The 23659-nt window shown below is 39.1% G+C and overlaps 1 protein-coding gene and 1 long non-coding RNA gene across 3 annotated transcripts in view; one reads left to right on the top strand and one right to left on the bottom strand.

Moving 5' to 3' along the window:
* Positions 1-23659, bottom strand: part of LOC113043968 (vacuolar protein sorting-associated protein 8 homolog) — a 159301-nt gene that overhangs the window by 58494 nt on the left and 77148 nt on the right. Inside the window, 8 exon segments of the mRNA XM_074559808.1 lie at positions 975-1125; positions 18098-18144; positions 18886-18975; positions 19643-19738; positions 19814-19898; positions 21052-21134; positions 21214-21270; positions 21664-21783. Coding sequence (XP_074415909.1) covers positions 975-1125; positions 18098-18144; positions 18886-18975; positions 19643-19738; positions 19814-19898; positions 21052-21134; positions 21214-21270; positions 21664-21783 — 729 coding nt within the window.
* On the top strand, positions 9376-12906 carry LOC113044389 (uncharacterized). Of its 2 annotated transcripts, XR_003275876.1 has the most exons (4): positions 9376-9817; positions 11093-11287; positions 11658-11914; positions 12542-12898. It is a non-coding gene; the product is annotated as an uncharacterized LOC113044389 (long non-coding RNA). The 2 variants fall into 2 exon arrangements; XR_003275875.1 differs by having other exon boundaries at positions 9379-9817; positions 11658-12906.

Below are 23659 nucleotides of genomic sequence, written 5' to 3'. Positions count from 1 at the left end.
ATCTATATTACAGTTAGGTCCATATATATTTGGACAAAGGCACAATTTTTATTATTTTAACTTGACTTATATGTACCTCCCCCCTTTTCTAGGGACCACAAGTAATTGGACAATCGACTCAAAAGCTGCTTCATAGACAGTTGTGGGCCATTCCTTAGTTATTTATACATCAATTAAGCAGGTAAAGGGTCTGAAAGAGATATACTAGAGATATACTGTCTGCCCGGATTCAGCCAAATGCACAGAGTTCATTGGGTGGCTCCAATGTAAAAAATGGAGAATACCCAAAACCTAAGCAACCAAGGAGTTTTTGAAGCTGGTTTTTTAAAACAAGTCTCTGGTGATGTCAATGAGTTCCAGGCTTAATACAGTCGTTGCCTGCAAAGGATTCTCAGTAAAATATAAAAAATGAACATTTTATTGATTATTGAGCTATGATTTGGGGGGACTGTGTATAAAATGGTTGTAATTCCTAAGTTTTTTATGTTTTATATATTATACCCCTTGAATTAAAGCTTGAACTCTGCACTTCAATTTAATCTTGATTGTTTCATTGGAATGCTATTCTGGTGGCATACATAGCCGAAATTATTGAAATTGTGTTAGTATCCAAATATATATGGACCTAACTATATGTTCTTTCTACATATAACACAAAGTGTTAATGAACTTAATGAAAAATGTCAGGTACACAATCATCCAGACATATTTTCAGACTTTTTCTTATTTTTGTGGAATCCTGTGGAATATGATACATGGAGCTGAAAGAAATGCCCTCTTTTTGGAAGCTAAAAGAATCAACAAATTATCTCAAATATTAAAATACAAAATGGACCAATGGATGGCTAGAAACATACAAAGTGAAGATGATTTGTAGAGCTTTCAATGCCACAGAATGCAGCTATCTATATAATGGCAGCAGACCATAAGGCACCAACAGTCAATATATGTGTATGAGGGTTATTGATTTATACCTGAATGGCCTCTTCCAGTCGGTAGTCCTGAGAGGTCTTAAGGAATGCGGTGACCTGCTGAGGACTGAACTGACACAACAGGTCCACTAAGAGCTCATGAAGATCTGGACCCAACTTCAAGACAGTCTGAGGATTCAGACTCTCTCTGGAGCTGTTACAGAAAAAAAAAGAAATAATCATAAATCATGCGAAAAGAATGCACTGTAGAATAAAAGAAACTGTCACAAAACACTATCAGAAAGTTGTTTTTAATAAACATAATTTGTTGCAAAATGGTCATTTATTTGGATCATCAGATTATTGCTGTGAACATTACTGTCCAGACTTACTACACACAGCACATACAGTAAGAGCAACCTGCTCAAGGCAGTCCTTCAAAGCCAACTTCCGTGAACTGAAGTTTAAGACCGCTGGCTTGAATGGATCAACAGCCAGACCAAAACCAAGGACAAACAGACCATAAAATGTAAGCATGAAAACTCAACTGACAACAGACAGTAGAATTAACATGACAACTATTTTTCATGTGAATATCTGCTTTGGTGTACTGTGGTATCCACTGATAGCAAGTTTTTTGTTTTCTGATAGCAATAACATAACAAGAGAGAAAACTGAGAGAGAACTGAAAAATGAGAAGGTGGCAAGAAATGTGTCTTTTTTGTAAAGCATAATGCCTATTGCTTAGTTATAATAACATTTTATTAACTAAAATACACTACTGTTCAAAGGTTTGGTGTCAGTTAGATTGGTTAACATTAAGTCTGCATTTATTTGATAAAAAATGCAATTTCTTTTTTTTTCCTTTCTGCCAAAGTAGCCATTTCTTCAGTGCACATTATTTTTTTTTCATAAATAATTATAATATGCTGTTTTAATGAAACGTTTCTTATTACCTACCATCAATGTAAGAAAAAAGTGATTAATGACACTTTTTAACAGTAAAAGTGACCAAAAAAAAAAAAAGAGTGCCTTTTCATCGAGGGCACTTCAGGTCAGATGTGGTATTGAAGGAGGAGACAGTGCTGTACATTCACTCCCCCAACTACAATTACTGTTAGCCCAAGACTCAAACTAGCAACCTTTGGATTACAAATCCAAATCTCTAACCATTAGGCCATGACTTTCGCTAGTGAATACTGTTACAAAAGATTTATTTTTTAAATAAATGCTGTTACTTTTTATTCATAGGATTCATATCATAGGTTCCAAAAAATAAATAAAAAAATAAGCCACACAGTAGTTTCCAACATTGTAAAAATATCAGTATATAATCATAAATTATATTTTAAAGTATATTCAAATGGAAAACTCATTTTAAATCGCAATAATATTTCATAATATTACAGTTTTTCGCTTTATTGATTCAATAAATGCTGCGTTGACTAGCATAAGAAACTTCTTTAAAAACGTAACAAATCTGACCCAAAACTATATATATATATATATATATATATATATATATATATATATATATATATATATATATATATATATATATATACATACTGTCAAATATATAAGTGTTAGGCCAAGCTATCTACTCCTAAGACTGTCTGTCTTTCCTGAGGTAAATATGCTTTTCAAAGAGCTCCAAATGGAAATCATACGTCATCTCTTTTTTGCTCTCTTTCGCTCTCTATCAAGTTATCATGTAGAGTGGTTTTCTCAGAGCTCAATCATAGCCAAGCTCTCAAATCAGAGCCCAATCAGCCACCATCAGCTCCTGCTGAATAAGGCATGTGTGAGAGAGCACATCCTCATGTGAGACACACTGTCCTACTCTCATAAAACTATGAGGCATATGAGAATGATTATATGAAGTATATGGAGTGGTCAAAATCATACAGAACATAAATGTATGTTTATGTTATGGACAATGAACACAGATGCATTTTACTGATGGAATTTTGAATGCACAGAGATACTGTGACGAGGTCCTGAGGACCCCTCCGGACCCCCAATACAGTAAAACTGCACATTTTAGAGTGGCCTTTTATTGTGGCCAGCCTAAGGCCCATCTGTGCAATAATCATGCCGTCTAATCAGGATCTTGATATGCCACACCTGTGAGGTGGATGGATTATCTCGGCAAAGGAGAAGTGCTCACTAACAAAGATTTAGACATATTTGTGAACAATATTTGAGAGAAATAGGCATTTTGTGTACATAGAAAAGGTCATAGATCTTTGAGTTCACCTCATGAAAAATGGGGGCAAAAACAAAAGTGTTGCATTTATAATTTTGTTCAGTGTCTGCATTTATGATTGGAGAAATGATAAAAAACAAGTGGTACTCTACGCTGCTCAAAACTCGTGCATCAATTGTCAGCTGCAAATTCTTTAAATATAAAAAACGTACTCCCAGTCTGTGAGCCAGAACAGCTGGCATTGTAGTCTACTTTACCAGGATCAGGAAACAGTCCTCCCTTAAATGTGCTGGACACATCGGAATAATTATGTTCTGGAACAGTGTTGTAAATACAACTTAACCACTGACTTCTAGTCATGTCCTCTTTTGAAAGGCCAAACAAAGTAGTGTCTCTTTACAATGGAAACAGCGTCATGCACCACGGCCTTGAGAGAGTGGCGGCCTAGAGACTCTGCTTCGACCTCAGTGAAAGCCGATCCGGCGATCCACAGTTGGAAGTTGATGTATTTTCTAAGCACCCAGCACGGATCAGCTCCAGACATGACGAAGTGGATATCATCCTCTTTTGGAAAGCCAAACAAAGTAGCTTCGCTTTCAGAACGAATACACTCTTTCTTTTTCTTTCTTTATGTGAACATTTGACCAGCGTTTGTGCAAAACTTTCCATACTGTGATGAAAACATATTGGGGCGTGTTAGAATGAGCCATTTTAGGTAGGCATGGTTGACAACTTTTATAAAGAATATATCTGTGGATTTGAGAGTTTAGTCTTTGCAACTTTACAGATCTTCCTTACGCACCAAGAGCTTGTAACACTCCAAAGAGAAAGGAAAATTTTTAATCACATCATATAACCCCTTTAAGAGAGAATAGAAGATGTGTCAATGGGCCCCATTAAATGTAGCAACTTTGCATATGTCTGTCACTGATCCAAATCTCTCATGGCTGGAGAAGTAATTATTTGCATCATAGCAAACTTATCCAAGCACACTAAAATACAAAATATCATACATGTTGGTGATTTGCCAAAGTGACAAAAAGAAAAACGCGTCAAAGTCTAGATAAAGAATGGTCATTAATTATTTTATTTTTTTTACCCCAAATGCTGGCTTTTGAGTATTTTTTTCCTTTGATATGATCAAATTTTGATTTGAAATGGAAATCGTTCACATATTGTCCTAAGGGTGCTTTCACATTTGGTTCACTTGACTGGTCGAACCAGAGTTCAATTGCTCCTCCCTGCCCCCGCTGGACTGCATTCATATTATTTTATTTGGGTCTGGACTATGGTTCGTTTGTGTCATCAAGCCAGCAGCTGTTTGTTATTAACCATAGTGCAGGAGAAGGCGGCAAATGCATAACATTGCTCTTTGCACTTTAATATATTTATGTTTTTGAACTGTTAGTTTTGTTGTAGAGCATTTGCAGTACATTTGAAAGACAGACGTACAGTGCTGTAATGTACTGCAAATGCTCTAAAGAATGCTGAAGACAAACAGAAATGAGATATACAGCACTGTTTGCAGCACATCAGTCACACTCATCAGGGAAGTGAGTGAAACACACACACAAACACACATTTTTATCAAATAACACATCATTAATAGCAGTTCACTTTCGCAATTTGGTACGATTGTGTTCACATCAGCAGCGAACCGTACCAGAATTCACATGAACCATACCCCAGATCACCCTTTTTAAGTGGACTCGGGAATGGTTCGTGGGTGCGCACCCAAGATCGAAAGACAGAGTTTACATCCTCCAAACAAATGGAACTCTGACGTCAGTCGAACCCGGGTGCACACCAAAGGGGCTAGTGTGAAAGCAACCTTAATAAATGATTCAACCAAACCATTTTTCAGATGTCAGATTTCTAAGGCTGTGTTAAATCTTTTCCAATTACACTTTACAGAGAATTAGTTTTATTGTGTTCTAATTTCATCTTTCAAAGAGAATGTAAATCTTAAGTAAAATGTGGCACAGCCTGACGTTCTCCTGAAAGTGTTAAAGTTTCTGCCAGAAGGTACAGTCACAGATGAGTTATTTTTATAATGAAGTCTGTAGTGTGTTTATCACTGCTTGTTAATCCATGCATTTATGACCTCAAGGTTAGATTACTGTAATGCTGGGGAGGTTCTTCTGCACACTTATTAAACAAATTACAGCTGGTCCAAAATGCCGCAGCAAGAGTTCTTACTAGAACCAGGAAGTATGACCATGTTAGCCTGGTTCTGTCAACACTGCACTGGCTCCCTATCAAACATTGTATAGATTTTAAAATATTGCTTATTACTTATAAAGCCCTGAACGGTTTAGCACCTCAGTATTTGAAATAACTCCTTTTACATTATAATCCTCTAAGTCGGCTACGGTCTCAAAACTCAGGCAACTTGATAATACCTAGAATATCAAAATCAGCTGCGGGCGGCAGATCCTTTTCCTATTTAGCGCCTAATAACCTACCTGGAATAACCTACCTAACATTGTTCGGGAGGCAGACACACTCTTGCAGTTTACATCTAGATTAAAGACCCATCTCTTTAACCTAGCTTCCACATAACAAACTTATATGCTTTTAATATCCAAATCCGGCTGCATTAATTAGGCAAACTGGAACCGGAAACACTTCACATAACATGTACCTTCTACATTATTAGAAGAATGGCATCTACGCTAATATTTGTCTGTTTCTCTCTTGTTCCGAGGTCACCGTGGCCACCAGATCCAGTCTGTATCCAGATCAGAGGGTCACTGCAGTCACCCGGATCCAGTTCGCATCAAGACCAGATGGTGGAACAGCACTTAGAAAGGACCTCTACATCCCTGAAAGACAGCGGAGACCAGGACAACTAGAGCCCCAGATACAGATCCCCTGTAAAGACCTTGTCTCAGAGGACCACCAGGACAAGACCACAGGAAACAGATGATTATTCTGCACATTCTGACTTTGCTGCAGCCTGGAATTGAACTACTGGTTTCGTCTGGTCAGAGGAGAACTGGCCCCCCAACTGAGCCTGGTTTCTCCCAAGGTTTTTTTCTCCATTCTGTCACCGATGGAGTTTCGGTTCCTTGCAGCTGACGCCTCTGGCTTACTTAGTTGGGTCACTTCATCTACAGCGATATCGTTGACTTGATTGCAAATAAATGCACAGACACTATTTAAACTGAACAGAGATGACATCACTGAATTAAATGATGAACTGCCTTTAACTATCATTTTGCATTATTGACACTGTTTTCCTAATGAATTTTGTTCAGTTGCTTTGACGCAGTGTATTTTGTTTAAAGCGCTATATAAATAAAGGTGACTTGACTTGATTTGACTGCTGTGTCTTGCTTCATCACTACAAGGAGGTTTTTATTTATACAAACTACCTTAAATGAACTGAACTATGTAGTCCAAGATGAGGCTCAGTGACAAATTGAGATGGGAGGTTACTAAGGACAGGAAGATCGTGAGGTGAAACACGCTTTGAGGCTTGGCCTGAGAGGAGACAGCAGTCACACGGGGAAGACAGAGTATAGTCAGATGTTCTTCCATAGATGAGTTTTGGCCCTGAGGTACCATGTGAATGGGCACCACAGGTCAGCTACAGCAAAAGCAGCGTTTTAGCTCTAAGGGTCTGCCATGACACTGAAATGAGCAAGCACTGATGTGTGACTGTGTCTGAAACTAAAACAACTGTGAACTGGGCCGAGGTGAATGTGCAAAAATCCAAATATAGATTTTGGAACATTTTCAGTAATAAACAAAATAAATGAAAGGGGTGTTGCTATGCACTTGCAAAGGTGGGGTGGGTTTTAGCCAGTTTCTTACTGGCTTAAGTTAAAGTTGCAGTGAAACAGAAGGAATGACAAATCTTTACTTCTATATTGTGAAACATATAAAGTACAATGAAAATAAAAATGTCGGGAGGAAACCTTTTTCCCCCATCGATTGAGATGTGGGCATTGCACTCAGAAAAGGAGGCAGACATAAACGCTTGCTTTCAATTGATTTAAGAAAGGGGTTTAAGTGGACTAAATGATTTCAACAAGTCAAGCAGAGATTTGTATTTATTTATTACTGAAAATGACAGTTTTACCTCAATAAACTCCCAATTTGCAGATTTTTGATGGAAAGGTAGTTGTTATAGTAGTTTTGTGTTTAGGTTAAGAGACCTAGAATATGGTTGTGAAATAAAGCATTAATATGTGCTTTTACAAGTATTAATATACAGCCAATATGCTAGTAATATGAATGTTAATAAGCAACTAGTTAATACTGAATAGTGTTCCCTAATTTAAACTGGGTCACATTAAAGGTTAAATTCTCACTATTAACAAATCATTAAGTACAATGATTAATTGATATTGTATTAAAATCAAAAGTGAATAAAAAAACAATGAAAACTAAATTAAACTTCCTTATTAATTAAATACATTTTTACAGTGTACATGTACACATTTACAAAACGATGAACAAGTAAATGACGATGCAATGTAGTAGCAATGTATCATGCATTCCTAATAGCATGGTCTTTAGAGGTTACGGGAATTTTCTACAGATGTTCTACAGATGTCCACCAGAAAAGTCTGATAACTGAAACATTTTCTTAAGATTAAAACTAATTAATCTGTTTTCTCCACCAGTCATCCAAAGTTCAATGCATACATTGCAAGAAGGTCTGATCTCTCTGTTATCCTCAGTCAAGCTGTGTAAAGACCACTGTACTGACAGACTGTCCTCTCTGTTTTATAACCACCAGCTGTCAACAGCAGCATGTGCAAAACTCACTACAGATACTGATCTAAATCCTTGAGTCCTGTTTGGCAAGGGCAGCAGAAGAAAGATGTAATGTATAGATTACATATTTTGAAACAAATAAGATGCAGACTCTGTTGGATGAGATTTTAAATAGCCAAAGTTTGTTAAATTGTAGAAACTTGGTGTCGTGTCTGACTAAAACACTGGAAAAACACCAGTCCTTTGCTCTTTGTTATTCCACTGGATTGAAGAAGCATAAATCTTTAGCAATTCACATGAAGTCCACAAATTCACATGGAGCAGGACTACTAGGCTGAATCAAAGCCTTGAATCAAATTCACAACAACCTCTTTACTGCAAGGCATGTCAGCCCTGGTATTTTCAATAAGATCATTTATATACAAAGTTTGATAAAATTCAGACTGAAACAATTACACCCAGATGCACAACAATAATATATACTGAATGGTCTCTACTGCTAGATCCCTCACAGTCAAGTTTTCATTTGTGTCTTATTAACTGATGTAGGGACTGTGATAAAGCGAGAACCACCACTCACTAGGGGACGTTGTAAAAGATGTTAAATGATGGCTCAGCCCGCAATAGCACTTATGTGCAAGTGAAATTTATTTACAGTGCCAAAAAATAAACACAGTCCAATGGTGAAAAATATATATATAGGTGCACAAAGTACCAAAGAAACAACAAACAGAAAAATAAAGAGGGAATAATCCAAATGTAAAAAGTCAATATACAAGTATCCACAATATACAGGAGTTAGAAAAAAGATCGCTTGAGGCACCACAGTTGCTCTCTCGCTCCGACTTGGTAAACAAGTGATGAGTTTTAATCTGGCCTGCACTTATATAGGCCAGACTCCACCCCCTTCACATGGGACTTCTCAAATGGGTAATAAGAGACGTTTAAAACCCCATTACTTCAGGCATTTCGACTTTTACACCAATTATTAATACTAATACAAAAATAAATACAATACCATTCAAAAGTTTATAATAAATATGTTCCTCTTCGGGAACTCGAGCTGCGTCGAGCGCTTTTGGGGAACGCCTTTGGCAAGAACAACTCTGAATATCGTGTGCAATCAGTCCAATGGAAGAGCGTGACGTCACGGACGGGGTGACGTAGCGACCAGGAAGCTATAAAGGCACGTGCCACGCAGCTGGCTTCAGCTTCGCGTCTTTCAGCAAGCGCTCTGTGTGTGCATGTTCATAAGTCTGTCTTGTAAGTCTTATTTACTGTTGTCTGTCCAGTATCAGTAGACTAAAATGCCTAAGTCTAAAGCGAAGACCAGACATTTGAAGGTCGAAACCAAATCGCGCTATAAACTGTGTGTTCCTCCATGCCAGCGTACATCACGGCTGGAGACACACATGATTTATGCGTGGTTTGCCTGGGGTCGAAGCACGCTGAGTTGGCTCTCGAGGGATTGCCAATGCGGACGCTTCGATCCCGGAGGGCTCTCTTCGAGGAGGGAGCCTTCTCTATGGAATAAAATCACTTTCAAAAATAATCGCACGTAATTCAAAACATTTGTGTGTAATTTTAATATACTCGTGCGTAATTTAAAACTATTGTACGTAATTCTGTTTTTTGTCAGAGTTGGATTCCAAAATCTACGGCCACGACAGTTTACAGATACGCGATTTTGTGTGTTTTTTAGAGTACAACTCTAAAATGTACGACTGTGACAGTTTACAGACACGGCGCTTTTTTTCACAATAGCTCTGTTACACACACGACATGCGAATTACGACAACGAAATGCAGTGTGCGAAACGGCTGTCAAAAATACGTCATTAAGGTCACAGGCATTACTATCCGAGGGAAGATGAATCGATTCAACGAAGTGCGCATGCGCCTTACCAAAGTTTTAAACCACTGGCGCCGAACTGGCGGATCAACAGCCAAGCGCTCACACCTCGTCTCAGGTAAGTTAATAATAATAATTATTTTTTTTTAATCTGACATGTTTAAACTGGGGTCATCAAACTTGTTCCAGGCTGTCATGAGGTCGGAGCTAATCTCTGAAGGACACGGGCCCTCCAGGACCGAACTTGACGACCCCTGTGTTTAAGGGTTAACGTTAGTTATAACTAATAACAGAGAGTATCAATATTACAGAGATAGTAATCGTTTGTTAACATGGACAAATGGTGCATAGTCTAATTAAATATGTGCTAATTTGCATAAATACCACAACAGATTAAACATTGGGTCTAGCCAGGTGAAAATGTCTTGTTAAATTTTGTTGACAAATAACAGTAAAATGCTTAATATTAAGATCTGAGTGGAACCCATTTAGGCTACCCATGAGCATCAATACAGAGAGTCAGGAAGAAGTACTTTGGTTCCTACTTGGCTGGTTCCTTTATTAATTTTTAAAAGATTATATTTGGGGCTGTTTCTGGGGGACGAGTCTGAGGCAAGAACATGAGACAATAGTAAGGAGAATGCAGAAGACAAAAAGTAGGCAAAATAAAAAGTAAATTTCATGAAACAGTCCCACGGACCAAACTAATAAAGGCTGGTTTCTAAAGTACTTCTTCCTGCCTCTCTTTATTAATGCTCATGGGTAGCCTAAACTGGTTCCATTCAGACCTTAATATTAAGTATTTTACTGTTATCAACAAGATCGAACAAGACATTTTCACCTGGCTATACCCAATGTTTAGATCTGTTGTGGTATTTATGCAAATTAGCACATAAATACAGAAAGAAATGACTGTGTAAGTTAAATTGTTTTTAAACCATTGATTTATCTCTATCAACATAATCACACACAATATTGTAGTAACAAGATGTTGTAATCTTTATTTGCTGGAAAATGACAATCAGTCAAGTTTGTGTTTTAAGCACATCTGACACATCCCTACACCTGAAATGTAAAGCAGAACGAGCTCCACTTGCAGGTTATTGTAGAATATGTAAGCACACTGACATATGCATAATTTATTTTTGCACTGTTAATCAATTTTACATTTTCACTTAGTGCAGGTTAATGTAAGGAAGATAATGTACTACAGATATTTAAATCCTTTTTGTATGTACTCCACTTCTTCACTGCCTGACCATCATCTTAATGTTTATGCAGTTCAATGTTTTTATTATTTTTTATATCTAAAGCACCTTGTTCAGTAAGTATTTAGTTGTTTTTCATATATGTCACGGTCTAAGCATGATCTGTTTCTGTTGTTCTGATGAAGGAAACTTGTGTTGGGGAGGATTCAATATCTGTTGAGGCTCATGTGAATGTGTTATAAAGTGAAACACATCCAGACACATGGCTGTCAAAGACCACACGACAGGACCATTCTCCTGGAGACGCTGAGAAAGCATTGAAGGAATCTCTGGAGGAGGATGTACTCAAAAAATACACATACTTCAGGACACCTGCTGGAGTGAGTATATTAAAGAAAAAAAAAACTCATCAACTGTAAAATATCATGTTTCACATATTTTCAGGTAATATTTTATTCTTCTGTACCTTTTTAGCCCATCTGTTAAACATTTAAAGCAATAGTTTTAGAAAACAATGTAAGATTTATCCGTGTATACAAGAACATGAAATGCATGGTATATTGTGAACCTTATACATTAGCTTCTGATTGTTTCTGCAGTGTATGTAGCTACACTGTCTGAGCCAAAGAGAATGCAACAGAATCTGATGAATCTGAAAAGTGTTTTCTTTTTTTTTCTTCTTGTTGTTATTATTATTATTGTTGTTGTTGTTGTTGTTGTTATTCTTTTTATTTATTTATTTTATGAAAGGGGGACCCGGCTACACCTTTCCTACCGTACACCTGATGGATACTGACTGTAAAATGTCAATCATAGTTCGAGGGCTCAGTGTGGTGACAGAAGATGGAACAGATGTGTGTCAGTGCACCAGCCTTGATGAAGCCTTCATAACAGCCTTCTGGATGTATTCTGCTTTCAACATTGCATATCCACCACACATGAGAAAGACACTGACTTTCCTTCAGAGGGACATTGTCAACATTAGAAGATGGAGACAAGCACTGCCAGTAACTTTACTCTGAATGATTAGCCTCTTTTATTAGATCCTCATGCCTTGACTGTACCATTGCACAAAGTGCACTCGAAGGACATTCACTCTTTTGAAGTTAACCCAACACTTTGGAGTTGTACATGCACATGAACCAAATAGCTTACTCTATTCTTTTTTCTATTCTATCTGTTTTCTTTTTATTTATTATATTATTTAAAAGCCCTTGCTACGTGTAATGTGTTAAGCTAACTGAGACTTGTTAAAGCTCTTATATATCATTGCTCTTTTTGTTTTTTTTTGATGGCTTCAACTCTGTCCTCATCTGTAAGTCGATTTGAATAAAAGCGTCTGCTAAATGAATAAATGTAAATGTAAATATTAGTATAACCTGTGGTATAGATGAGTGCCAGTCAACTTTTTTCTGATTCCATTCTGTTAGAAACCATGCACAGGAAGCATATGTAGTACTTTTGTTACTCAGTGAATAGTCAGTAGTACAGTTGTATTATAATATAATGGAGAAGGGTCTGGCTGCAGACTTGCACTCTCAGACACTTGCGCTTCTTTTTTTATTGGATATTTTATTCTACTTATTGGTTACTTCTTGTTTGAATCTCTCAACATTTGTTTTTCTCTCGTGTAGGTATGGTTGACTGGAAGTCTGTCAGTCCAGATGTGAGGAAGACACAGAGTGGAGCTGGAGCTCAGCAGATGTGTGATGCTGTAGATACTGTGGTCTTGGAAAGAAGGGATCTTCACAGCTTTCTATTCAGACAAAGAGTTTGCTGGATTCTGTTCTATGGACTGCTACTACAGAATGAATGAATGAATGAGTGGTCTATCTATCTATCTATCTATCTATCTATCTATCTATCTATCTATCTATCTTTTTACTTGAATTGGTGAATGAAACTGAAAGCTAAATAAATGTTTTAGTGGATAAACCTGTGTCTGTTTGATTAATTGGTTAATGTCACTTAAAACAAGGTTACTAAACTCTGCTGACTAATTTTTTAATTTATTAGTTTTTTTTTTTTTACTAATTTTTCTCTATCAGGCAAAACCTAGTTTTCTAGTGTAACTTTAATTTGTTGACTGATGTATTAACTAACATTAACTATGAGCAATGCATTTGATACAGTATTTATTAAACTTTGTTAATTTATAAAAATACAGCTGTACGTTGTTTGTTCTTCTTAGTTCACTAATGTTAACAAATACAGCTGACTTTAAATTACTTTATCTTAAGAACATCAAGTGCAACTAACCGTGTTAAGAGACATTTGTATTATCAAAAATAATTGTAATCTGTTTTTGATTATTGATAAACTAAGACCTAAACGTGCGGTGGTGATTACGTCAGTAAGCCGTTTTGAAGGTACTTTCGAAGTTTAGTTTAATTTAAAACAATATTATTTACATCATTAACGCTGTTTTTACATTGGATAAATAATTTTTTTTTTTTTTTTTAGGATTATGTGTTTAATTTATCGCTTTCTATGAATCTATAGGCCAATAGCGATTAAGAGTATGACTCTTCGTTGAATCGATTCATCTTCCCTCGGATAGTAATGCCTGTGACCTTGATGACGTATTTTTGACAGCCGTTTCACACACCGCATTTCGTGGTCGTAATTCGCATGTCGTGTGTATAACAGAGCTATTGTGAAAACAAGCGCCGTGTCTGTAAACTGTCACAGTCGTGCATTTTAGAGTTGTACTCTAAAAAACACACAAAATCGCGTATCTGTAAACCGTCGTGGCCGTAGATTTTGGAATCCAACTCTGACAAAAAACAGAATTACGTACAATAGTTTTAAATTACGCACGAGTATATTAAAATTACACACAAATGTTTTGAATTACGTACGATTATTTTTGAAAGTGATTTTATTCCATACTTCTCCAGCATTCCCCGCGGCTCTGGCCCCGCTTCTGCTGAGGCAGAGTGGCTGCTGCACTCGTGGGGTTCGCAGGTGGATCTGGCAGAGCGAATGGAGACTGGCCAGTCCTTATCTCCTTCCTCATCTGCTAGATCCGGCGCCCAAACCCTGGGATCGGAAGCACGCTCGGCGGTTTCTTCCCCCCAGGGCAAGGGGTCGACACTCCACCTCTCTTCGTCTGATGAGGTGGATGTGGAGACAGTGGGTAGGGATTCGCCACCCCTTTCGCCCCAGTATGAGGAGCTGCTGGAGGTGGTTACTCACGCTGTCGAGAAGTTAAAGATAGACTGGCCCCCAGAGAAAAAAACATGAACCGCAGAGAAGTAAACTTGATGAGCAGTATCTCAGGCCCAGACAACCACCTCCAGCCCGGAGCCTTCCCTTTTTTCCCGACCTCCACGATGAAATAGCGAGGTCGTGGAAACACCCATATTCTACCTGTCTCTTCGGCCCTGATTCACAGTATTGTGGGAATGTGACAGGGCTCGATGAGCGTGGGTACAGAGCGATGCCACGGGTCGAACAGACGCTTGTGGGCTATCTGTCACCCGGTTCGGCATCGTCTCTGAAGGCTCCGGCCTTGCCCACCACTCAGAACAACATCAGCGTTAGTGGGCAAGGGCTATGTGGCAGCAGGTCAGGCGGGGGCGTGCCTTCACACTATGGCCGTCCTCCAAGCATATCAGGCTGACCTGCTGAGAGATGTAGACGAGGGAGAGGGGATCAAGTCCGATGATATTGCAGAGCTTAGACGGACCGCTGATCTCTCCTTCCACGCCACCAAAGAGACCGCTCGCGCGATTGGGCGGTCTATGGCAGCCTTGGTGGCCGCGGAGAGGCATTTATGGCTGAACGTGTCCCAAATTAAAGACCGTGACAGGTTCTGCCTCCTGGACGCCCCACTCCAAGCCTCGTGCCTGTTTGGCGACACAGTCAACACTGTTGTCGACAGGTTCCAGGAGGCCCGTAAGCAGGCGGCAGCATTCCAGAGTTTCCTCCCTCATCGCTCTTGTGGGTTATCTGGATGGGAGATACTCACACCACTAGCAGGCTCCTCATACCGCGAAGCTCAAAAGCAGAGCGTTGCCACTCGTGCTCCCGCTCTGAGTCAGGGGCTCCTAGAATTAAATCTGATCTTCGTACTGTTATCGAAGCTAGGAAGTCCTCGACGAAGAGGTCCTGACGCCAGTACTCCAGTGACCTCGAGGGTAGCCCCTACGGGGTCAGAGCGGTGTCCACCTCATTATACGGTGCCCGCCTCTCCCCGGTGCCCTCTGGAGGCCGGTCTGCCGACCCTGCCAGTGTTTCAGGGTGCAGCGGTCTCCTGCAAGCGTCCCTCCCAGTTATTTCTACCCGTGAGCGTAGCGGAGCTGGGAAGCTCGCCTCCCCTTCGGGGGCCTCTTACACCAGAGATCAGTCTCGAGAGACTGATTCCATTAGTACATTATCGAGCAGCGTGGAAACTACTGCCAAATGTATCTCAATGGGTCCTGCACACAGTAGAAAGAGGCTATGCTATGCAATTCGGCCGTCCACCGCCGAGATTCAATGGGGATACACCGACAGTCGTCGGCCCCCAGCAGGCTCTGGTTATGGAACAAGAAGTGAATACCCTATTAAGGAAGGAGGCCATTGAGGTGGTCCCTCCTCTAGAGTTTCTGAGGTTCGCTTTTGGGGACAAAGCTTATCAATATCGAGTACTTCCCTTCGGCCTTGCACTCTCACCCCGCACGTTCACGAAATGTGTAGATGCGGCTCTGGTATCCCTCCGTATGCATGGCATCCGCATTCTAAATTATATAGACGATTGGTTGATTCTAGCTCAATCAGAGCAGATGGCGGTTCGACATCGAGGTGTCGTTCTCGCCCATGTGGGGGAGCTGGGTTTGAGACTGAATGCCAAGAAGAGTGTACTTTCTCCAGTTCAGAGAACCACCTATCTAGGCGTAGTATGGGATTCGACCACAATGCAGGCACGTATGTCTCCTGCTCGGATCGAGTTGATCCTCACATCAGTCAAGAGAGTCAGAGAAGGCCAGTCACTCACTGTGAAGCAGTTTCAGAGACTGTTAGGGCTCATGGCAGCTGCGTCCAATGTGATACCTTTTGGTCTCCTGCACATGAGGCCCCTTCAGTGGTGGCTCAAGACCAAGGGGTTTTCCCCGAGGGGAAATCCTTTCTGAACTATTCAGGTCACGCGGCGATGCCTTCGTGCCTTAGACATATGGAAGAAACCTTGGTTCTTGAATCAGGGCCTGGTGTTGGGAGCTCTTGGTCGCCAAGTATTGCTAGCGACAGATGCGTCCCTCACCGGTTGGGGTGCGGTTATGAGTGGCCACCCTGCCTGTGGTCTGTGGAGCGGTCGCCATCTGACATGGCACAACAATTGTCTAGAAATGCTAGCAGTATATTGAGCTTTAAAATATTTCCTCTCAGACCTGAGAGGCTGTCATGTGTTAGTGCGCACCGACAACACAGCGGTAGTCTCTTATATCAATCACCAGGGGGGTCTGCGTTCACGCCCCTTGTACAAGCTAGTGTACCAGATCCTCCTGTGGTCCCAGGGCAAACTCCTCTCGCTAAGAGCAGTGTATATTCCTGGGAGATTGAATGTGGGAGCAGACATGCTGTCGAGACAGGGACCGAGGCTCAGGTGGACCTCTTCGCGACTCGAGAGACATCGTAATGTCCCCCTTGGCCGAGGCTTCTTCTGTATGCCTTTCCCCCCATCGCTCTGCTCCCGGGAGTTCTGGCGAGTGTACGGCGCGACGGGGTCCGTCTGTTGTTTGTAGCCCTGTTCTGGCCGAGCCGAGTATGGTTTGCAGATCTGATTTCTCTCCTCGACGGCTCTCCATGGCAGATTCCGATCAGGACAGATCTACTCTCTCAGGCGCAGGGCAAAATAATTCACCCTCGCCCGGAGTTGTGGAAGCTGTGGGTGTGGCCCCTGAGGGGGCACATCTGTTAGCAACTGGTCTCTCAACCGAGGTTGTTGAGACCCTACTCCAATCCAGAGCTCCCTCCACGAGGAAACTGTATGCCCTGAAGTGGATACTCTTCACTTCATGGTGCAGAGATCGCCACCTTGACCCTGTTAACAAGCCCTCTACATTCGCCAGATTTTACAATCTCGATATGCGAGGCGCTCCTGGCTCTTCTGTCCTCTCGTCCTAAGCTGTGCTCTTCGGATACACACTAGGCAGGGGTTTGGTAGTCTGGCAGCGTTGGCACATCGTTCCCCAAAAGCGCTCGACACAGCTCGAGTTCCCGAAGAGGAACGTCCCTAGGTTGCGTATGTAACCCTAGTTCCTCGAGGGAACGAGACGCTGCGTTGCCGAGCCATACTCCCGGCACCCCTGCCTGCGCTTGCTTCCCTACTCGAAGCTGAAGCTGCGTGGCACGTGCCTTTATAGCTTCCTGATCGCTACGTCACCCCGTCCGTGACGTCACGCTCTTCCATTGAACTGATTGCACACGATATTCAGAGTTGTTCTTGCCAAAGGCATTCCCCAAAAGCGCTCGACGCAGCATCTCGTTCCCTCGAGGAACTAGGGTTACATACGTAACCTAGGGATGTTTTTTTATGTTTTTGATAGAAGTCTCTTCTGCTTACCAAGGCTGAATTTATTTGAATTATAATATAGTAAAGAAAATAATATTGTGAAATATTACAATTTAAAATAATTTAAAAGTTTTCTGTTTGAATATATTGCAAAAGTAAATTTATTACTGTGATGCAAAGTAGAATTTTCAAAAACTATCCAGTCGGGTAAGATTAAAAAAAAAGAAAATATATAAAAAGATAGTAATACTTTTATGCAACAAGTTCAAATAGATGCCTTTGTTTCTTTCTATTCATCAAAGAATCCTAAAACTGTTTAAACTTTTTAACTGTATTTTTAATCAAATAAATGCAGTCTTGATATATAGAAAACATTTATTTCAATATTTCATATTTCAAAGAATTATAAAAAAAATTAGTAGTGTAGTTTAGTAAATCATTTTTATGGCCAGTTTTTACAGTTGACCTGCCTTTTTATAGGTTTCGGTGGATGTTAAGGAAACAAAAAGAGAATGAATGGTAAAAAGTCATAGTGTTTCTCTGCTTGCCCCGGAGAGAGATCTATGAGGTGTGAAACTTTAACTGCACACCATTACACCATTACAAAAAACAGCACAACACAGACAGCAGGCACGTAAAATGAAACAAAACTGCAGAAGAGAGAAAGTGTTGCAGAGGGAGCTGCTATTATTACCTGGGGTTCAGGAGGCACTTCAGAAACTGGTTCGCCGAATAGTCATCCTACTGACACAGAGAGTTCAACAACAAAATATAGTTCTCTTTCAAATGGACTGCAGTCATGTGAAATTATAACTGTGACACAAATCACAATGAACTGCAATGTATTGCAATTCTTGTTCAACTGTTCAAATAGTACAGCCAAATACTGTGCCTGGCATTTTCCTTTTGACATTACTTGTATTTTATTTGAGATAACTGTAGGCTTGTGCTAGTAAAAATCTGCTCAGTTTGACCACTAGTGTTCTTGTCATCGTTAATTTACCAAATGCTCCAGATTTTAATGAACTACACATCATTAAATCAGCATTAATGTTATTCTCACACTAGTCTTTGACTGTGAAAAAAAAAAACCCTTAACACTTGTTTATTTTCTCCCCATTTCCCTCATATCTTCTTCTCATCGGCACATATGTTTGCACAAGCAGGCTTTTCAATTAGCACCTTTCTGACAGTGTGTGAGAGATAACGCAAACCCAATTACACACAGCACTGCAGATAGAGCCTAATCCATTTACTGATACACACACACTCGTGGGCCTCAGGGGCGGCCTCTTCCTTCTCACACACATTCACTGACACTATCTTAAGACAAGTGAATAGGAGCCCAGACAATGCAACACATATATTAACACACACACACAAACAGAGAATCAAACACTGAGAGGGTCCTTTAGAAATGCTTTTCTTAACAGTCTAGCCTTTTGGAAGATAAACTATGTGCGATACGGCAATGCGGCGTACCTGCAGAGATGTGAGGACAGACTGCACCTTATCTGCAAAGTGCACTGACACTAGTTCTGCTGTCTTAGCTGAGTTAATGCTGACCAGATCCTGCAACAGAGAAACAATGACATACCAATGAGAATTCATAACCTCAGTCAACCCACCAGAGTAGTATTTTCTTAGCGTTAGTTGAGTCCTAAGTTCTATTTTATTACAAATAATATTATTGGCAAAACAATTTGAATTAAATGCTTAATCAAAATAAAAACAATGTAAATTTCAGAATTTCGGTATGCTGCATCAACTCTGTAAAGCCTGATATATGAAGGTACAGTATAACAAAAAAAATTATTTATATATATATATATATATATATATATATATATATATATATATATATATATATATATATATATATATATATATACACCCCCAGTCAAGTTTTTATAATATAATATTAATATAATGTTTTTTTAAAGAAGTCTTTTCTGCTCACCAAGCCAGCATTTATTTGATCCAATGTACAGCACAAAAAAAAAAAAAAGCAGGTGGAACATTTTACGGTTATATAACAAATGAAAAGAAAATGAAAGCCAGTCACAAATAATGCAGTAGCACTGACTGATTTTTAGAGCTCTCTATTTTAACAATCAGAGTTAGTCATTTAGTCAAAGATCATTGACTGAACAAGATGAGAAAAAGAAATAAAATGAGCTTTCACTCTACCTGAAGTGTGCTCATGGTGACAAAGCATTTGAAGCCTTGTTTGACTCACCTTGATGTGCTGAAGGGCTCTGACCCACACTAACTGTTTCTCCTCTGAGCTGTAACCTGGCATGGACAGGATGTTATTGATGTAGTTGAAGAGCTCCTCTTGGAGTTCGAGATAAAGATTTAGTACAGGAATAACAGGAGTGACAGTAAAGAAAAGAGTGAAATGGAGTACCTTTCTCAAAGGGTCTTTCAGGTAGCAGTCAACAATTTTGTCATATAAGTGTTTTTTGTCATACATAAACTCACAGATCTGATAACTGTAAGAACGAAAACAAAACAACGATATCGATTAATAAGTAATAATAATAACAAAAAGGTTTGCTCTTCAGTAGATGTTCAATGTCTTCTCCTTGAGGACATCAATATAATGCATTCAACAGAAGTTGTTAGATTTAGCACTGATTTAACCTTCTAGCTTTTAGAAGTCTTGCTTAGAGTGGATCACTGTGTTTACTTGGTACTTACCACGCAATTAATTTTGACCACATTTTCACCCCTTTGTGCTTAAAGGTATAGTTCTCAACACTTAAATACAAAAAAGGGAAAAATCCTACAAAATGAAGTTAGTTTATTTTAAATCAGCAAAAATGAAAGGCAGTGCAACAAATACAACCATATACACTACCGTTCAAAATTTGGGATTGGTAAGATTTTTCATGTTTTTGAAACAATGTCTCTTCTGCTCACCCAAGCTACACTTACAATATTTGATTAAAAAATAATAATAATAATAATAATAATAATAATAATAATATATATATATTGAGAGATATGAAGAAATATTAAATTTTGAAATCAGTTTTCTTTAAGAATATATGCTTTTGTAATGCTGATTCACTGCTCTAGAAACATTTCTTATTATCATCAATGTAAAATTCTGCTTCATATTTTTGTGGTTTTTAAGGATTCTGTGATTATCAAAAAATTAATAGATCAAAAAGATCAGCATTTATTTAATTACATTTTTTAACAATGCATATTACATAGTATTTATTATTTATACTGAATTTTATTTAAGTGAAATATGATTTCATATTTCTTTCTTTTGATTCTAGGATTAAATATGATCTGGACGTGGTTTTGACAGGTTTCATGATGCTCATCTATGCAAACTTTAGTTCAAGTGATTTTTACAAGAAAATATCTAACTAACATTTATGTACAAGTTAAATCTAATTTATCAACCACATTTTCAGAGAATGATTAAATATATGCCTCCTCAAATAAAATGCCGGACCATTATAAATGATGATTTGCTATGATCTATGAATGGTTCATGCTGTACTGCATCTTAATGTTCCACAAATAAATCTTGTTTTGACCATGAAGTTAAAGGACTTCAGCTGTATATACAGTACGTTTGGTGGATGAAGCAAATCTGTTCTGCGTTCTGACTGAAAAATATCTTACAATTCGGCCTTCTGTGCAAGGTCAAGGAGACGCCCCTCATCAAACTGGACCACACCACCAACCTGCAGCAGCTCCAGCAGAACCTGAAACATAACACATGAAGCTCACACGATCAATCAATGTTTTCACAAATCCTGAGTAAAATTAAAGATGTCTTTCTACCTGGTGTCTTTCAGTATGTCTAGAGTCATCATCTGGACTACACAGAAACTCTAGAACCTGCAAAAGAATGAGTAACCAAAAAATTTCAACAAAACATCTTTTTATATAGGAAAGGCAGAATCATTTTTAAATCACAATTGTCAGCTTCCCTGTCAGTAGCTGAAAAGCTTCCAGACTGGTATTAAATGTATTCAATCTAATTAAGAACAGGCCCTAATGCAGGGTGCAAAATCCTGAACTATTTAAACATGCAGAAACAAGCATAACGCTTCTAATGCGGGAGAGCTATTTTTACAGAAGCTGCTAATTGTCTTTACCAGCACTAACACCTTAGAAATATTCTCTTGCTTTAACCATTATAGCTCAGATTAGAAAAATGACAGCATAGTGCAAATGGAAAAGGGTAGGGACTGACAAATGAACTGTGAAAGAAGCAGACAGTCATGTCACCTGGTCAAACAGCTTCCGGTTAACAAAGAGGGTATTGTCAGGTTTGGCAAGTTGTCTTGCAAGGAAGGTAAAAAGACAGCCGACCTGAGAAGGGGTGAGGTCAGAATTGTCCACCATAACCTGAAAAGTGCACACACACAAGGAATTTGTTATTGTCTGTATATATACACAGTGAAAAATGTTTAAACAAATTTTTTTTAAGATTATCGGAGTGTGTTTTACTCTAATTCAAAAGGTATAATTTAATTGAATGGGTTACTTGCCATTTCTTTGCCATTATTTTTGTTTAAGTAAATTTGAACGGAAAAGCCAAAGTCATACTTTTATTTTGTGTTTTGTCATCTAATCAACTGATTAGCAAAAATGCCTCTCGTATTGGAATCAGTGCACAGAGAGAGAGAGATCTGACTGACAGGCTTGTCCAAAGAAGGTTATTCTTTTGCTATATAGGAAATTTTACTTAAGGATTGAGATTATGATAAGTGATGCAATATTCAACTATAAGGCCATTCAGTGACATCTGTAGTGAATATTTGAGTATGTAAAGTTGTGGTGCAGGTTCTAATTATTGACTTATTGATAATGTTCATTGTGCACACTCGATACTTATAACTACTACGTAAATATACTTTTATTAATAATTAGGGCATATTGCAGGTTAAAAAACATTTTCAAATGAATATATAACTTGTATGAAAATACTATATGAACCGTTAATGCAGGATTTGAAAATGTTTTACAAGACGTAAGGGCACAAATTTAGAAGAAAACGTTTCCTTGACAGTTTGTGTCATATTATGTCACGAGAGGGAGTCGTGTGCCACGCTCTGCTTTGAGTGGGTGTGAGTCAGTGAGGATGGTATATTCCGGGATTGGGTGCGTTTGTGCAGGTGAATAGACGGGACTTTACTAATGCATCTGCTTCTAGGAAACGCAGTAGTCTGTAACTTAGCAATCACTTTACACCAGAGGATAATTTATCATCCCGGCAAAATGATGCAGTTCAACATTGGATATCGAAGCAAGCGAGTTTGACTCAGAGCTGATGCACACAACACAGCACCTGCTTTGGGTCCTGTTCTGCCTGTGGCTCGGCCACCGATGGGTGACATGATGCTCACAGATGCTGCTCTACGAAAAAGTCAACTGCGCATTGCAAGTCTTGTTTTAAAAATTTGCTACCTACCAAATCAGTGAACATAATTTTTGTATAATGAGTCACAATGAGATGTGTATGGGTTGTTGTAAAGCACTGCAGCTAGCTTGTAAGCATTAGAAATAATGTTATATACCGTGTAAAAACATTACCATATGAGAAGGCATAACCATTAAGTCTAGTTACAGCTTAGTGACTTTGGAGATGCAGATGTGATGGAGGCCAAGTAGAAAAGCATGGTCAGCAGTGAATGTGATCTAAACTTTTGCTTGCTTCTCTCAGCATATGCATCAGGCATAGTCTCTGAGAGAGGAATACTGAGGTCACCACAGGCTCTATGAGAACACAGCACTGTCTTGCCCTCCACTACACCTGCTACTCTTTCCAGATCCCTCCAGAGAATCAACAAGATGAGGCTGTTGTTGTGTATCTAGCACAGTATTCACGATTTAACACACATTAAAAACATATTAGTGTGATACCCAGACTGAAAGATTGTTAAATGTTTTAAATTGGTCAGATGGTAAATTTTAAGTATATGTTTGGTACATCTCCATCCATCCATCCATCCGTCCATCCATCTATCTATCTATCGTCTCGGTTACATATGTAATCCTCATTCCCTGAAGGAGGGAACGGAGACGTTACGTCAAAAAGAGACTGACAAATGGGATCTCGTCCGAGAGCCCAATCACCTTCGAGTGGTTACAAAACGAGCTAATGGTACACAAAGTACCTTGGTCTGCAGAAGTTGCATCGTGAGCTCTGCCGCGCAGAGCAGGTATATAAGGAGCAGCGCAAGCAACTCTCAAACAAGTCTTCGCTGAGGAGCCGAGCCCA

This window comes from Carassius auratus, chromosome 26, assembly GCF_003368295.1.
Source record: "Carassius auratus strain Wakin chromosome 26, ASM336829v1, whole genome shotgun sequence".
NCBI classification, from domain to species: Eukaryota; Metazoa; Chordata; class Actinopteri; order Cypriniformes; family Cyprinidae; genus Carassius; species Carassius auratus.
Note: the sequence above shows the minus strand (reverse complement) of the source record. Positions and strands in the feature narration are given on the sequence as shown.